The 17,563-nt window shown below is 42.9% G+C and overlaps 1 protein-coding gene across 6 annotated transcripts in view; it reads left to right on the top strand.

The window, feature by feature from the left end:
- The window catches only part of LOC109869920 (vesicle transport through interaction with t-SNAREs homolog 1A-like), a 169,897-nt gene that overhangs the window by 44,904 nt on the left and 107,430 nt on the right, over window positions 1-17,563 (top strand). For 4 of the 6 annotated variants that reach the window (XM_031804696.1, XM_031804695.1, XM_031804697.1 and 1 more), the window contains one exon: window positions 12,756-12,840. In XM_031804696.1, the coding sequence (XP_031660556.1) occupies window positions 12,756-12,840 (85 nt within the window). Of the gene's footprint in view, window positions 1-12,755; window positions 12,841-14,058; window positions 14,312-17,563 lie in introns of those variants that run through there. The other 2 variants (XM_031804698.1, XM_020460229.2) reach the window with 2 other exon arrangements.

Raw genomic sequence — 17,563 nt, 5'->3', positions numbered from 1 at the left:
ACTGTGTGAATCAAACCTTCATGGTCGAATTGCTATAAAGAAACCACTACTGAAATACACCAATAAGAAGAAGAGACTTGCTTTGGCCAAGTGGAAATCGCTCTGATGAGTCCAATTTTTAATATTTTTGGTTCCAATCGCCGTGTCTTTGTGAGATGCAGAGTAGGTGAATGGATGATCTCCACATTTGTGGTTCCCACCGTAAAGCATGGAGGAGGTGTGGGGGTGCATTGCTAGTGACACTGTTGGTGATTTATTTAGATTTCAAGGCATACTTAGCCATAATGGTTATCACAGCATTCTGCAGTGACATGCCATCCCATCTGGTTTGCGCTTAGTGGGACTATCATTTGTTTTTCAACAGGACAATGACCCAACACACCTTCAGGCTGTGTAAGGGTTATTTGACCAAGAAGTAGAGTGATTGAGTGCTACATCGGATGACCTGGCCTCCACAATCACCCGACCTCAACCCAATTGAGAAGGTTTGGGATGAGTTGGACTGCAGAGTGAAGGAAAAGCAGCCAACAAGTGCTCAGCATATGTGAGAACTTCTTCACTTTTGGAAAAGCATTCCAGGAGAAGCTGGTTGAGAGAATGCCAATAGTGTGCAAAGCTGTCATCAAGGCAAAGGGTGGCTACTTTGAAGAATTTAAATTATATTTTGATTTCTTTAAGTCATTGTTTTGGTTTCTACATGATTCCGTATGTGTTATTTCATAGTTTTGATGTCTTCACTATTATTATACAATGTTGAAAATAGTACAAATAAAGAAAAACCCTTGAATGAGTAGGTGTCCAAACTTTTGACTGGTACTGTAGGTGTTTTGTAACTGATGTATCTTTCATTCATCAAATTGCGGGTGCACAGTGCACTGTTGGTGTTCGGGTGCTGAAATTATTTTGTGAGTGAACAAATGTGCACGGGTAGCCTACAGGAGCGCCTTTGTTAAGTGATTGTTTGACAATCGGATGAAAACATGACTGGTTGTGTTTATGCCACATTAAAAGGCATAGGCAGCATCTCTATGATCATCTCTAGGGGCCATAATGATATAGTCTAATTAGCTTACTCCTGTCTATACAGAAATAAATACAAAACATTAAAAATAGGCTACTTACACCAGAAAGCATGATTTTGCCAAAGAGGATCATTAGCTTCTTAAAAAGCAAAAGCTGTGGATTGTTTTAAATGGTGTAACCTACGGTCGGGAGGGCCCGCAATATGGGCAGCACGCACCGCAAATACCAAATAGATTGTTAAATTGCGACTGTCAGTGAAAGGCAGAAACCCAGCCAGGCATATTGTAATATTTAAAAATACAATTGTGGGAAAACTGTTTGGAATGCAAATGGCTATTGCTGTATTGAGATTACAAAGGAAAAGACTCCAATATGTCTTTAAAGTTATCAAAATTCTTAGGCTACTGTTCGCTCAATTAAGTTATCTTACTGGTACCAGTGGACAGCGTCGGCCATGTCCCCGATGAGTGTAGATATTCACTGTCTTTTTTAAATCTACTTTCACCCCCGGTTATCAGTATAATTAAGATATTAGTTAGATACCTTCTTTACGATATTTCAATGCAATCAATGACTACATTCTGGATGGGGGCTTTTTTCTGGCTTATTTGATCACTTCATTAAAGGAAAGAGACGTTCATATAACAATACTGCATCTAATGAGACTTTGACGAGGATGAAATGGCCTACAGGGAGGAGGTCAAAGATCGTGGACGACACGAAATGCAGGGCCAAGCACGCCCCCATCCACATCGACGGGACTGTAGTGGAGCAGGCCGGGAGTTTCAAGTTCCTCGGTGTCCACCTCACTAAGAGAATTATCATGGTCCACACAAGACGAATACAGTCCTAAAGAGGGCACGACAATGCCGCTTCCCCTTCAGGAGGCTGAAAATATTCCGCAAGGGCCCTCAGATCTTTCAAAAGTTCTCCAGCTGCACCAATGAGATCATCTTGACTGGCTGCATCACCGTTTGGTACGGCAACTGCTTGGCATCAGCCCGCAAGGCGCTACGGAGAGTAGTGCGTACAGCACAGTACATAACTGGGGCCGAGCTCCCTTGCCATCCAGGACCTCTTTACCTGGTGGTGTCAAACATTTTGTAAGAATCCAGCCACCCAAGTCATATACTTTTCTCTCTTCTACCGTACGGCAAGCGGTACTGATGCACCAAGTCTGGAACCAACAGAACCCTAAACAGCTTCTACCCTCAATCCATAAAACTGCTAAATAGTCCGGGTAGCTATTGGTTAACTATTTAACTATCTGCATTGACCCTTTTTGCACTCCCCTTTGACTCATCACATATGCTGCTGTTACTGTTTATTATCTATCCTGTTGCCTAGTCACTTTATCCTTACCTATATGTACATGTCTACCTCGTACCCCTGCACATCGACTCGGTACTGGTGCCCCATGTATATAGCCAAGGTTATCGTTACTCATTGAGTATTTATTCCTACTGTTATTATTTTTCTATTTTTCTCTCTGTTTTTGGTGGGAGGGTCCTGTAAGTAAGCATTTCACTGTTAGTCCTCACCTGTTGTTGACTGAGCATCTGACGAATACAATTTGGTTTGATTTTGATTTGTTGAAATGTCTTTGAAGGCTCAAAATGATCTTGCCTCAAGAGTTTTCAATCCACCAGCTTTTGTGTTTATGTTGGCCTGCACAGTACATATATTTGACTATATTGTGGTTTTGTGTAACATGTGGCCTGTGGAAGCTTTCTCACTGTAATGTGATCATAGAGAGGATCTCCTATCTGCAATCCTCGCTCAACAATCTAGCACCGTCGGCAGGACCCCTTGATGCCGCCCCCCACCATTGGTACTCCGCCGTTCAATATGTTTCTTATAGGATACCGTTGAATAGGCAGAGTGCTTGGTTTTATATGATGAGACTGACAGTAGATGGGATTGATTTGTCCCTTCTGGTTTGAACCCAAATGAACACTGGCTGGGTGTGAGCATGGTTGGTGGCCATATGCTGCTTGATAGCTGGTGAAAGACCACATGGGCTGACATGAGATGTAATATATAACCTGATTGGAGTTCAGTTTGGTACACTCAAACGTTGCATTTACCATTTATAGTCAAACAGACCGCAAACGGCAGTTGTTTCTTCTGATGTAGGTTTATTAGCGATATACACTGCCTGTACAAAACATTAGAAACGCCTTCCTAATATTGAGTTGCACCTCCCTTTTGCCCTCAGCACAGCCTCAATTCGTCAGGGCATGGACTCTACAATGTGTCATGCGTTCCACAGGGATGCTGGCCCATGTTGACCCCAATGCTTCCACAGGGATGCTGGCCCATGTTGACCCCAATGCTTCCACAGGGATGCTGGCCCATGTTGACCCCAATGCTTCCACAGGGATGCTGGCCCATGTTGACCCCAATGCTTCCCCACGGTTGTGTCAAGTTGTCTGGATGTCCTTTTGGGTGGTGGACCATTCTTGATACACACAGGAAACTGTTGAGCGTGAAAAAACCCAGCAGCGTTGCAGTTCTTGACACACTCAAACCTGTGTACCTGGCACCCACTACCATACCCCGCTCAAAGACAAATCTTTTGTCTTGCCCATTCACCCTCTGAATAGAACAAATGCACAATCCATGTCTCAATTGTCTCAAGGTTAACAAATCATTCCTTAAAAGAGCAGGTGTTTTTAATGTTTTGTACACTCAGTGTAGGTCTGTGTGAACTTGCTAGAGTAAAATGATCATCGCTCGTTCTGTTAGCCGACCAGATTCCCCTTTTCAATTGTCATTCAGAAACAAGAACAAGACACATTCCTAATTGTCCACAGGAATATCTATTGCTATCCATTGTTGCTTTGTTGTGATAAAAAAAATATATACTTATGAAGATGAATTGGCCATGCTTAAGCAAATCTTTTGGAGCATCCCTTTAGGCAAATCAAATGTATTCGTCACATGCTTGGTAAACAACTGGGGTAGACAAACAGTGAAATGCTTACTTACTGGTCCTTCCCAACAATGCAGAGAGAGAGAACATTTTAGAAAAAGTAGAAAAGTAATAATAAATACACAATGAGTAACACAATCTGGGCTATATACACAGGTTACTAGTACTGAGTCGAAGTGCAGGGGTACGAGGTAATTGAGGTAGATACAGATATGTACAAATATCTAGGAACAAAGTGACTAGGCAACAGGATAGATGATAAACAGTAGCAGCAGCTTATGTGAAAGCACACAAACTTTTAAAAAAGGGTGCAAAAAGGGTCTATGCTGGTTGTCCGGGTAGCTATTTAGTTAACTATTGAACTAACTATTTAGTATTATGGCTTGGGGGGTAAAAGCTCTTCAGGGCCCTGTTGGTTCCAGACTTGGTGCATCGGTACTGCTTTCCATGCGGTAGCAGGGAACAGTCTATAACTTGGAGTTTTTGATTATCTTTAGGGGCCTTCCTCTGACACCGCCTGGTATAGATGTCCTGGATGGCAGGGAGCTCGCCCCCAGTGATTTACTGGGCCATATGCGCTACCCTCTGTAGTGCCTTGCGGTCGGATGCCAAGCAGATGCCATACCATGCGGTGATGCAGCAAGTCACGATGCTCTCAATGGTGCAGCTGTAAAACTTTTTGAGGATCTGAGGACCCATGCCAAATCTTTTCAGCCTCCTGCGGGGGAAGAGGTGTTGTCATGCCCTCTTCATGACTGTGTTGGTGTGTGTGGACCACAATAGATCCTTAGTGATGTGGACACCGAGGAACTTGAAGCTCTCCAACCCACTCCACTACAGTCCCATCAATGTGAATGGGAACTCCGTTTCCTGTAGTCCACTAACAGCTCCTTTGTCTTGCTATCATTGAGGGAGAGGATGTTGTCTGAGCTTGTGTGTGCTTGTGTTTTAAGGGTGTCTGTGAATGTGCATATGCAGGATTCTTAGCATTTGTGAATGTTTTTGTTGTATTTCATACAATTTCTATCAAAGCATCCATTCACGTCCATTCATAATTTAGAACCCTCACTACTGTTCTCTCCAGACTTCTTTTCATTTGCTTTTGTTTCCCCTTCCCTCCACCTTGACACAGTGCTTTTCCACACAGTGCTTTTCCCAGTTGCCCCCGGTCAGGAGACACCTTTCGTTACCTCACCTGTTCTTCCCCTTTGGAACGCACTGCTATTTCATTTGGTTTGATTCGCGCCCTCTTCACCGTCACAACCCTTCTGTCTACTCCTTTTCCCTCCCGTTCTTCCTGCTTTTGAATCAAAGGCTGGCGCAGCTTATACACACTTAAGCCCCCTTTTAAAAACTATACTTTTTCCCCAGCTGGAAAACATGTTTAAATATTTAGCACCCATATTCACAGCTGTTTGACACTTGTAATTCCTCGTCTTACAAGTCCCAAACAAACCGCAGAGAAGATCACACAGTCAGTCTGAATCACAGCTGTCATCAGTATTCACTTCGACTCTCCCCCCCTTATCGAAATAATAAGGAATCATCTGAACTTTGGAAAATGGTGATAGTAACTGCTGGTGTTTGATATTTAATAAAAGGCAGCAGAAAATGGAAGGAAGACATTCTTTTGAGCTGCAGCTGCATTGTTCTGGGGCTGTCTGTTAATAACGTACAACTGAAGTGCAGTTCTCCAACGGGGGGGACAACAAAAACAAATCCAATTTTTATAGTTCCTAAGAAGGTCTTTGTTTCAAATGTAGGTGTCAGATAAAAAGGCATATGCGGAAATGGGGAAGGGGCGCGCACCAATGCACTCGCAGACGCACAATATTTATCATGGACTGTTTTTAAATCATTTGATGTTTAGCTGCATGAGAAGAACAATTATTTCGATAACAGGCCATTATTTCTTTAGGAGGTACGGTATATGGAAGGTATTTATTTATAGGTCAATGTGTATGCGTCTGTGTATATGCATCCCTATGTGTGTCTGCGTGTATGAGTGCACGTGTTTGTGTGTTTATTCTTGTGATGTTTTGGTGACTCGGCTCCTCTGTCAAAGCCACATGGGTAAAGGCTTGATATTGTCTGTTGTAGCTCACCAGGAGTGGCCAGCAACTTGGCACTTTATTTAAATGAGTAGCAGGGAAGATTCTGACACTGACTGGGTGGCTTAGGGAAATGCACAATCACATTTCTGAAGGGAGAAATTCTGCCCTTAGTCTGTCCTCTTGTCCCATTGCATAAGTAGAGAGATTGTTGTACAGGTAAACCACAACAAAACATATATTTTTTTAAATGTTGTTTTCTAATGTAGGTATTAGGTTATGGATTTGGGACTTGTTTAGTATTCATACCTACAAATGCATTTGATACCTGTTTCGTGTACGAGGACCACCCTAGTTTGCCGCCTAGTTTGCTATATATACAAAAGTATGTGGACATCCCTTCAAATTAGTAGATTTGGCTATTTCAGCCACACCCGTTGCTGACAGGTGTATAACATCGAGCACAGAACCATGCAATCTCCAAGGACAAACATTGGCAGTAGAATGGCCTTACTGAAAAGCTCAGTGGCTTTCAATGTAACACCGTCATAGGTTGCCACCTTTTCAACAAGTCAGTTGGTCAAATTTCTGACCGGCTAGAGCTGCCCCGTGTCAACTGTCAGTGCTGTTACTGTGAAGTGGAAATGTCTTGGTGCAACAACGGCTCAACTGCAAAGTGGTAGGCCACACAAGCTCACAGAACGGGACCGCCAGTGCTGATGTGGCAGGAACTTCAGCACAAGAACTGTTCGTCAGGAGCTTAACATCACCATGCGCAATGCCAAGTGTCGGCTGGAGTGGTGTAAATCTCGCTGCCATTGGACTCTGGAGCAGTGGAAACGCGATGCTTCACATCTGGCAGTCCGACGGACAATTCTGGGTTCGGCGGATGCAATGAGAACGCTACAGTACCTGCCAAATGCGTAGTGTCAACTGTAAAGTCTGGTGGTGGAATAATGGTCTGGGGCTGATTTTCATGGGTTTAGGCCTCTTCGTTCCAGTAAAGGTATTTTTTTGTTTGTATTATACCCCCCTTTTTCTCCCCAATTTCTGATCTTGTCTCATCGCTGCAACTCCCCAACAGGCTCAGGAGAGGCAAAGGTGGAGTCATTCTTCCTCCGAAACATGACCCGCCTAACTACGCTCCTTAACACCTGTCAGCCTAACCCGGAAGCCAGCCGCACCAATGTGTTGGAGTGAACACCGCTCAACTGGTGACCGGAGTCAGCCTGCAGGCCCCCAGCCTGCCACAAGGAGTCACTAGGGCGCGATGAGCCAAGTAAAGCCCCACCGGCCAAACCCTCTCCTAACCTGGACGATGCTGGGCCAATTGTGCGCCCTCCTATGGGACTCCCGGCCACGGATGTCGTGGCACAGCCCGGGAATGAACCCGGGTCTGTAGTAATGCCTCTAGCACTGGAATGTGCAGTGCGCCACTCGGGAGGCTCAGTGAAGCAAAGTCTTAATGCTACAGCATTCAATGACATTCTAGACGATTCTGTCCTTCCAACTTTGTGGGGAAGGCTCTTTCCTGTGTCAGCATGACAATGCCCCCGTGCACAAAGCGAAGTCCATACAGAAATCGTTTGTTGAGATCGGTGTGGAAGAACTTGACTGGCCTGCACGGAGCCCTGACCTCAACCCCAGCACATTGGAACACCAAGCCGGGCATAACATCAGTGCCAGACCTCATAAATGCTCTTGTGGCTGAATGGAAGCAAGTCCCTGCAGCAGTGTTCCAACATCTAGTGGAAAGCCTTCCCTTATAGCAGCGAAGGTGGGACCCACGCCATATTAATGCCTGTGATTTTGGATTGAGGTGTTCGACTAGCAGGTGTCCACATACTTTTGGTTACTTTCCTGTTGGTTGGTTTATTTCTCTGGATGAAGTCGTTATATGACCGGTGATGCGGTGTCGTTACTGGATCTGTGCCGGCTGGGCTGCACTCTCAACCCTTCCTTCAGGTTACGTCAGCGTCAAACCTGGCTGGGCGCATTATTCTAATGACCCCCACCCCACAACCGCTACCACCAGCACATCCCCGAATAACCCCCCACCGAAAAGTAGACAGAACGAGGGAGAGAGAGATAGCGGGAGAAAGAAATTCAGGGAAATGCTTTGAAGTGGCTTTTCACCGCAGCAAGTCTGCTGGCCGTCTCCCCGAGACGTGTCACCTTTGCCGAGAGGGAATAGGAAAATCACGTTTCGAATGGTAATGATAACATACTAATCACTTGAGCTCTTTGAAGAACGGGGGAGTGAGCTCCTCTGTCAGTATCCCCGGCTTCCTTGTGCTCCGAGGCACACAGGCACAGCCATGGTCTAGGTGTATTAGCTTAAGCGTTGCATGTCAATACGTCCCCTCCATCTCCGCTGATCCATAGGGGCTCATTAAGCCGAGCTGACTCCCTTCTCTCTCCCCGCACGGCGCGCATCCGCACACCACCGTCACTCTGCACACCCAGCCACCCACCACCCGCCAGCCCCCTTCTCTCTCTCCCTCCTCCTCTCCACCTCACTCTCTCCCACCAACATCCTCCGCCCCTCCCTCCCTTTAACTATTAAAAGTATTTCTGCAGTTTTAAATGACATCTGTCAACCAGCAAGGAGAAGACGGGTAAATCAAAAATGGAGGCATTTTTTCTCTTCTCTGTTCCCATCCCTCTGATTGTCAAAGTTTGAAAAGTGGGATGTCGTCTTATTTTATCTATTTTATTTCCTTGGAGTGATTAGCTGGTACACATTTTTGACAGGTTAACTAGAACTAGAGATTCCAGCGCTCCTCTCCCTCTTTCAAAACGGGTGGAAACCCCTTACAGAGAGAGTTACCATTCATCTGAGTGGTGGATCTATGGTGCGTCTATGGTAGCCTTGTTGGGCTTGCATAACATAACTCGTGTTAAAAGGGTTTAAAACGTCACACATGTAGGTTCAGTAAAGACATGACTACTGAAAGACTGGAGAATCCGAAGGCAAATTACCTATATGTAGGCCTAGATGTATAATTGAGTTCAGGTTATTATAAAAGATGGCACAACCCTTGACTGTGACTTTTCCGCATATCTATCTGAATGGCTTGTTAGGGCCATTTATAATGTAATAATACAATGACATTGAATGTGGTGATTAGCAAATAAATGCAAGACAATTACATGTATATTAACGCGGCTCATTTTACAAAACATATTTCTAGCTTTGCGAACACAACAGTGGTTAAATATGTTTTTGTGAATGTGAAAACATTTGTGACTCCACGGATTGATTACATTTGTGACCAGCATTTTACGCATTTATGTCTTTCTTTACATTTGTGAGTTGTATTTTATGGTCAATTTGTGCAGGTTAATGATCTGGCAACCAGATTTGGAGATCTTCAATTATCTTAAAAAAAAAATGGTTTAAATCCTAGCTTTCTTTCCTCCTTTCCTTGCTCCCTTTCCTTCCCTAGCACCCTTTCCTCATCTCCTTTTTCTCTTGTCTCCTTTCTTAACCTATTTCCTTTCTCCCTTTCCTTCCTTTCCTCCTCTCCTTAGCTTTCCTAGCACCATTTCCTTTCCTCTTTTCCTAACTCCCTTTCCTAGCAAATGAGGAAAGGAATCTATGAAAGGTGGAAAATAAATGGGGCTAGGAAAGGAAACAAGGAAAGGGAATGGGGGGAAGCTAGGAAATTATAGAATAAGAGGGAAAGGGAGAATGGGAAAAGGCTAGAGAAGGAAAGTGAGCCAGGAAATGGAGAGGAAAGGAAGGAAATGTATCAAGTAAAGGAAATTAGGAAAGAAAATAAGGAAAGGAAGCTAGGATACCAAATGGATGCATTTCTAAAAGTAAGTATGTGATTTATTTGTTTTTATGATATTTTTAAGAGAACTGAAGATCTCCTAATCTTGATGCTGTTTCATTAATATGCACAAACTGATCCATAAAATGCAACTCACAAATACATACGTGGGGCAACTCACAAATGTAAATATACTGAACAAAAATATAAATGCAACAACTTCAAAGATTTTACTGAGTTACAGTTCATTTAAGGAAATCTGTCAATTGAAATAAATAAAGTCCTAATCTATGGATTTCACATGACTGGGAATGCAAATATGCATCTGTTGGTCACAAAGAAAATGTAAGGGCGTGGATCAGAAAACCAGTCTGTGTCTGGTGTGACCACCATTTGCCTCATGCAGCGTGACACGTCTCATTCGCAGAGAGTTGATCAGGCTGTTGATTTGTTGCCTATGGAATGTTGTCCCACTTATCTTCAATGGCTGTGTGAAGTTGCTGGATATTGTTGGGAACTGGAACAAGCTGTCGTACACGTCAATCCACGGCATTCCAAACGTGCTCAATGGGTGACATGTCTGCCATGCAGGCCATGGAAGAACTGGGACATTTTCAGCTAGCAGAAATTGTGTACAGATCCTTGCAACATGGGGCCATGATTTATCATGCTGAAGCATGAGGTGATGGAGACGGATGAATGGCACAACAATGGGCCTCAGGATCTCATCACAGTATCTCTCTGCATTCAAATTTCCATTGATAAAATGCAATTGTCCTCATTGTCTGTAGCCTGCCTGCCTGCCCATACCGTAACCCCATCGCCACCATGGCGCAATGTGTTCACAACGTTGACATCCGCAAACCACGACGTCATACACGTGGTCTGCTGTTGTAAGGCCGGTTGACGGCCAAATTCTCTAAAACAACGTTGGAGCGGCTTATGGTAGAGAAATGAGCATTCAATTATCTGACAACATCTCTGGTGGACATTCCTGCAGTCAGCATGCCAATTGCACTCCCTCAAAACGTGAGACATCTGTGGCATTGTGTTATGCAACAAAACTGTGCATTGTATTGTCCCCAGCACGAGGTGCACCTGTGTAATGATCATGCTGTTTAATCTGCTTCTTGATATGTCACACCTGTCAAGTAGATGGATTATCTTGGCAAATGAGAAAGGCTCACTAACATGGACAGAAACAAATTTGTGCACACAATTCGAGAGACAGCTTTTTGTGCGTATGGAAAATGTCTGGGATCTTTTATTTCAAATCATGGAACATTGGACCAACACTTTACATGTATTTTTGTTCAGTGTACATAAAATGCAGGTCATAAATGTAATCCATGGCGTCACAAATTTCTAAAATCCAACAAATGTATTTGCTAAGCATAATTTGTTTTTTGTTAACGATGACTCGTATGCTTTTTGATCATGGTATATGTTTGTGAAACTACACGGGCATATTTACAGACTGGGATTTTTATTTAAATGTTGCATTTTGTATTTGCAAATCAAATTTTTTGTTGTTGTTTATGACTCACTACTCAACCACTTCTAACAGGGGCCAATATGTATGGAACGTTTTGTTCAAATGGAAAAGGGTGCGGTCAAAACAGGGATTGAAATCAAACGGAACGACCTGTCTTTCAGAAGAGAACGGCTCGGGGTAGATGTTGGCCATTGTCATTCACTGACGTTGTTGATGCCAAATGTAATATTCTATTACAACTCCTACCAGTGTCTAGATAAAGAAAACACCTCTGTCTTTGAAAAATGATCCAATCAATCACTTGCTTATTTAAGAAACACAAAGTACCTTGAATACCCCTTTTAGAACAGCTGTACATCGTTTCAATGGGCAGCCTTGTCAGTTGTTGATACCTCTGAGTATGTCAACATACAGTGCCCTCTGTGTACAAGGCTTGATACGCTGTTGTGAAGATGTATTCTGGAACTGGAACTCGTGGTTGTAAGGATTGCTCTTAGTCTATACAAGGATAATCTAGTATAGTAAGTGGCTAATACTAACTGGTCAGCACCGGTATAGGTCTGCTAAACATGTTATGTTTGCACATGCCGTTTAAGAGTACCTATAATCCATTATTGTCAATATATCTCGGTGTCCATTTGTTTAGGATGTAACTGTCACTGGTCCTTGTTTATATGATTGCATGGTACATGTCGCTCGTGTGTGTTGTGTATTTTGCTATTTGTTTTGGTGCTTTCTGTTTATTCAGCCTTCGGTAATTATGTTAGGCTAATGTTGCATTTCAGTACTCACTCTTTTACGTAACACACTTCCAAATTGATTGGCATGATATGGTCCTATGGTCACCTCCTGAAGTGGTCTACTTGGTCTGTCATCATCCATTTGCCACACCAGTAGAAATTTCGAGAAAGCAATATCTTTCTTATGTTCCATAACCAAATACATTAGGAGAGTAAATGTGTTTGATTTCCACTTTAATGAGGCTTTCCTCCTTAATTCCAGAGCCATCGCCTTGACAGGTTTTTTTTTTTGAACTTGAAAGCTGCAAATGATAATTTATTACATCTCAATTAGCTCTTCCTCCCTCCATCAACTTTGCCCTCTGCGCTAAATGTGAAGTAATTACTTGCAGTAGACTGAACAAGACGAGGAGGGGGAAAAAAATAAAGAGAAGAACCTTCTGGTGATTCTTATTTTAATATTGAATAAGAATAGATACTTTATTGTACTTATAGTTTTCTTTCTTTTTGCAGTAACAACTGTGCGATATGCCCCCCCAACTCAACATGCATGTTACCGATATTTCACCGGCTACAAGTGTTTGTTAATGAAGACTATTGGAACTGGCCATTGCTGTTGTGGTCGTAGTGGTGGTCTGTGTTTTGATGGCAGTGTTGAGATGTTTCTCTGAAACGCTTCCCAGCCCTCTCAGTCATAATTTTTCTGTCTCGTTTTTCTCCAATTTGTTTTAGAGAGCACATCTGTTGGACAACACAGAGAAGCTGGAAAGGTCATCTCGGAGGCTGGAAGCTGGCTACCAGATAGCAGTGGAAACCGGTATGCATTCTGTTTGGAAGGAAGGGGGGGGGGGGGTGTGAGTGAGCGACAGCAAATTGTCTCGCTCGTACGTGAGGTGGATAGAGAGAGAGAGGAAAAAACTCCTTGACGACTGGTGACATTTTCAGGAGCACATCAAAGGCAAGCAAGGGGGAGAGAGGTGTACGGGCGACAGAGCAGGCGCCGCTGCTCCTCGTTTGGCTCCTGGGAAAAACACACGCTCTTCTCCCCTGCATCTGCGTGTGTGTGTGTGTGTGTGAGTTGTTTTTTATAGCGCCAAAAAGACAGGGGTCTACTGAAATAAACAACATCAGCGTTTCCTCCACTAGTTCTTAATTTAGAGACCCAAACAAAGCACAATAAACATCACTGAATACATGGCCATCTCGAACAGAAAGTCATGTGTTTTCCTCATTACCAAGATTAGTTTTTTTTTTTATCTTTAAATATGGAGAAATTATCTCATTTGGATTTGAAATAGATTAAACCAGTTATTCGTTTTTTCTCCTCCTGACAGTCACAACATTATTGAGTCACAGTGTATTCCTTAGAGAGATATCAAAGCTCATTCTTGAAGTATCAACTGGCTTTCTGTGGCTTCCGCAGTAGTTTTGAAAAAGTTTTGTTCATTTACACTATAATGGAGGAATGGCGCACGTGTGACATCGACAGATTTAATCATTCACGTCGAGAAAGGGGTGCACAGACCACTGCCTTTTGATGTTCAGTAAGTAGAACTCACAAATTCATAAATACAATCTGCATTCTCTGCTTAAAAATGTTGTTTCATATGATTCTCTGATGATCTCTGAGTCTTATATTATTCTTGTTTTCCCCGTGTCGAACTCTGTGGCAGACCCTATTTTGATTCCATTCAGTTACGTATTTCAGTTGAATGTCTCTTTTTGATGGTTTGTCTAGTGTGTTGGTTGGTGTTAAAGAAATGGCCCGTGTTCTACCCGTGTTCTCTACCTCCTGGGCCTATTACTTTCCACAGTAAGGGCTAGTCATGCGCCCTCTGAACCCTCATCTGCCCTGTTTGTGCGGCTAACTGAGAACAATGGTTGTTTATCCTGGTCCCACACACACTGCTCACTGCTCAGGTCTACACCAGCAGTGAGTTGTTTGGGGTTTGGTGGGGTGTGAGCCTTTGTCACCTCGTGTTTAATCTGTGATCCCCCCCCCTCACCCTCCTGTCGGTTCCGGCCCTCCGCTCAGATGCACAAGCTGAAACGACAAATGCTCAGGGAGAACCAACGCTGAGAGGCAACAGCCGAGTCACGTTGGGAACACTGTCAGACCACAGACAACAAACAATCTTAGAACTCAAATGTGTTGAGTCCCCAGACGTGTGAGAAATGCAGTGCCTTCAAAAAGTATTCACACCCCTCGACTTTTTCAAAATGTTGTATTTACAGCCGGAATTAAACATGTATTAAATTGACATTTTGTGTCACTGGTCTACACACTGTCTCCATAATGTCAAAGTGGAATTATGTTTTTAGAAATTAATCAAGAATGAAAAGCGGAAATGTCTTGAGTCAAACTCTTTCTTATGGCAAACCTAAATAAGTTCAGGAGTAAAAATGTGCTTACATAGCATGATTTTTGAATGACGATGTCATCTCTGTACCCCACACATGCAATTATCTGTAAGTTCCCTCGGTCGAGCTGTTCATTTCAAACACAGATTGAACCACAAAGACCAGGGAGGTTTTCCAATGCCTCGCAAAGAAGTGTAGATTGGTAACAATAATACAAAATATGCATCCTGTTTGCATCAAAGCACTGATGTAAAACTGCAAAAAATGTTAGCAAAGAAATTGACTTTAAGTCCTGAATAAAAAGCGTTATGTTTGGGACAAATACAACACATCACTGAGTACCACTCTTTATATTTAGTACCATATCTTTATATTTTCAAGCATGATGGTGGGTGCATCATGTTATGGGTATGCTTGTCATCGGCAAGTACTCAGGAGTTCTTTAGAATAAAAAGAAACTGAATAGATATAATCCTAGAGGAAAACCTGGTTCAGTCTGCTTTCCAACAGACACTGGGGGGCAAATTCACCTTTCAGCAGTAAAATGACCAAAATCACAAGGCCAAATATACACTGGAGTTTCTTACCAAGAAGACATTAAATGTTCCTAAGTGGCCTAGTTGCAGTTTTGACTTAAATCGTCTTGAAAATCAATGGCAAGACTTGAAAATGGCTGTGTAGTGATGGTCAACAACCAATTTGACAGAGCTTGAAGAATTGTTCAAGTAATAATATGCAAATATTGTACAGTCCAGGTGTGCAAAGCTCTTAGAGACTTACTCAAAAAGAGTCACCTTTGGCAGAGCTGTAATCCCTGCATTCAAAATTCACAAAAGATTTTTGAAAGATTTTATTTTGTGCAAGTGCTCAATTCACTTGTTTGGCCTAACTAATGCCCCATTCAGTTATCTCACTTTCAAACTAAAAGAGATAATGATACGAGTATGTACCGGGCTTTTATTCATCGTTCTGAAGCATAAACATTTTTAAGATAGCTTAAAATGGATAAAGGATATGCTTTGAAATGTTGAATGTCGGGATGCATATTGTTTTAAAAGGGTTAAACAATAATAATCTGTTCGTTGTGTTTGTCCAATCAAAGACTTATTACTCTGGTCATAAATACGCTGTTACACGAAAAACAAACTCTTATTAAGATGGAAAATTAAAGCATCCTTAGTGAAGAACAGTTAGTGTAGCTATTTTACAATAATTCTAAGTCACCCTCCAAATCCACACAATATATAATTATGCCCCATAAGTACTGTAATTGACCAATGGGGAGAAAAAAATATTTAAAAACAGTTTCTCTTTTCTTTCAAAGAGAGAGAGAGATCCTGAACAAAGGCAGAAAAAAAAGATGGAGCTCCAACTGCTGCTTTGCCCCCCCCCCCCCCCCCATTTACTTTGGCATCGATAACATTCCACTTAATGACCACAAATCAAGAAAGCCAGGGTACCATAAGGTCACTTTATAAAAAAAGACGTCCTCTCAGTTCTTTGAAATGGTGAGTCTTCACAGAATATCATTTTAGAGAATTTATTTGAGAACAGTTTTTTTTCTCTATTTCACACTCTCCAGTGTATTTTGGAAAGCGCCGGCTTGCCAAGAGCACTGAAAGCCCTTTGAGGGATATTGAGAAGGCTCTGTGGACATCCCAAGCTATTTACCACACACACCCTTAAGAACCAGCCTCTGTTTGTCTCATAAATAAAGTATAGAACTTCATTAGTGGAGGGCACAGACTTAAAAGGCGCGCATATGAACATGCAGACGGAGGGCTAGCCTGTTTTAAAGAGAGCCCTAAGTACAGGAGGAGGGCATGTAGTTAGCCAATTTAAACGCATTTGAATCAAGGGTGTCTGCAAGCCCAAAATGTGAGGAGGCTAGACTGACTCCAAATCAAAGAGGTCAGATTCTGAGGCACAATTTGACTTTGTGAAGATGTGAGAGGGGTCTGATTAGACATGTTTAGAGATGGATGGCATGTCAGATTCCATTTTGTAGATGTACTGAAGTGCTCTCTCCCCTTGATTAGAATCAATTGGAGAGGTAGAGGGTAGAGTTGGTTTTGTTTGCTGAGGGGCGATTAATACAATACTGGCTTCCTTTGAAGTGCATACACCTACAGTATATCTGAACACTATACACACGTGAATACTGTACTCAATTGATTATTGACCTAAAATCATACTTTTTGAGAAAATAAAGAGAAATACAATCACTCTGTTTCAACTTAAGATGCTTCTGGGAGTCATTTGTTTTGTTTAGCCTGTACCGGTCAGTGTATGTTTGTTAGATGGCACACGTTAGTGTTTTGAAGTAATATTTTTTTCCCATCTATGATTTGACAGGCATATTATTGTACATGTATTGGATATTAATCATTAGAAAAAACAGAGGCCTCTAATCTTGGCTCCACCAAAATGTCAACCCCCTTTTCCTCTTTTTAAAGCTCAGCGGTCGAAAACAAAGCAAAGCAACTGAAACAAACCACAATGTGGGCAAAACGAATAAAAGAGAAACTCAAGGGGCCAGCGATGAAGCCGAGATCGCTCCTCGGCTCGCGGCCCCGGTGTCGGTGCTCTGATCGATGGGGGAAAATGAAATCAGCTCATTAGGGATTGATTTCAGACCTGTTTAGATAAGCAGAGAGGGTCGGGGCCCGGGCCCCTGGTGGCCCCTCGGCAGCCCAAAGTTCACTCTGTGCCAGGCAGAGAGCAGCACCGCAGGCCATCAACTTTATTAGCACTGAGATAAGCTGATTAGACCTTGTCAATCAAAGGTGCCAATGACTCAATCGACAGCCCCGGCCTTTCTTTTTCTCCCTTTTCTTCCCCTCTCTCTCTCCCTCCCACTCTCAATCTCCCTCGTTTTTTTATGATAAATCATTGAAGCGACCAACAAAGCAGTAGGCAGACATCGTGGGCTAAGCTAAGCAGCCCTGCAGTTGTCACCAAGGCGGACCATGCAGGGACCCTGTGATGATGTGACAACTGTATTACAGATTAGATCAATTTGTTTTAAAGCAGTTTGATTTCCAACTGCAGCGGTATTAAAAGTCGAGGGGAGGAGAGGGAGGGAGAGAGCATTGATTGTCGTCATGGAACATGACTCCAGCGGCAGAGCACAGGGTGTTGGGGACACAGATAACTAAATAGATACATGATGGGGTGGA

Source organism: Oncorhynchus kisutch, linkage group LG25, assembly GCF_002021735.2.
Source record: "Oncorhynchus kisutch isolate 150728-3 linkage group LG25, Okis_V2, whole genome shotgun sequence".
NCBI classification, from domain to species: Eukaryota; Metazoa; Chordata; class Actinopteri; order Salmoniformes; family Salmonidae; genus Oncorhynchus; species Oncorhynchus kisutch.
The sequence above is the reverse complement of the archived record's forward strand: the minus strand, read 5'-3'. Positions and strand labels throughout refer to the sequence as shown.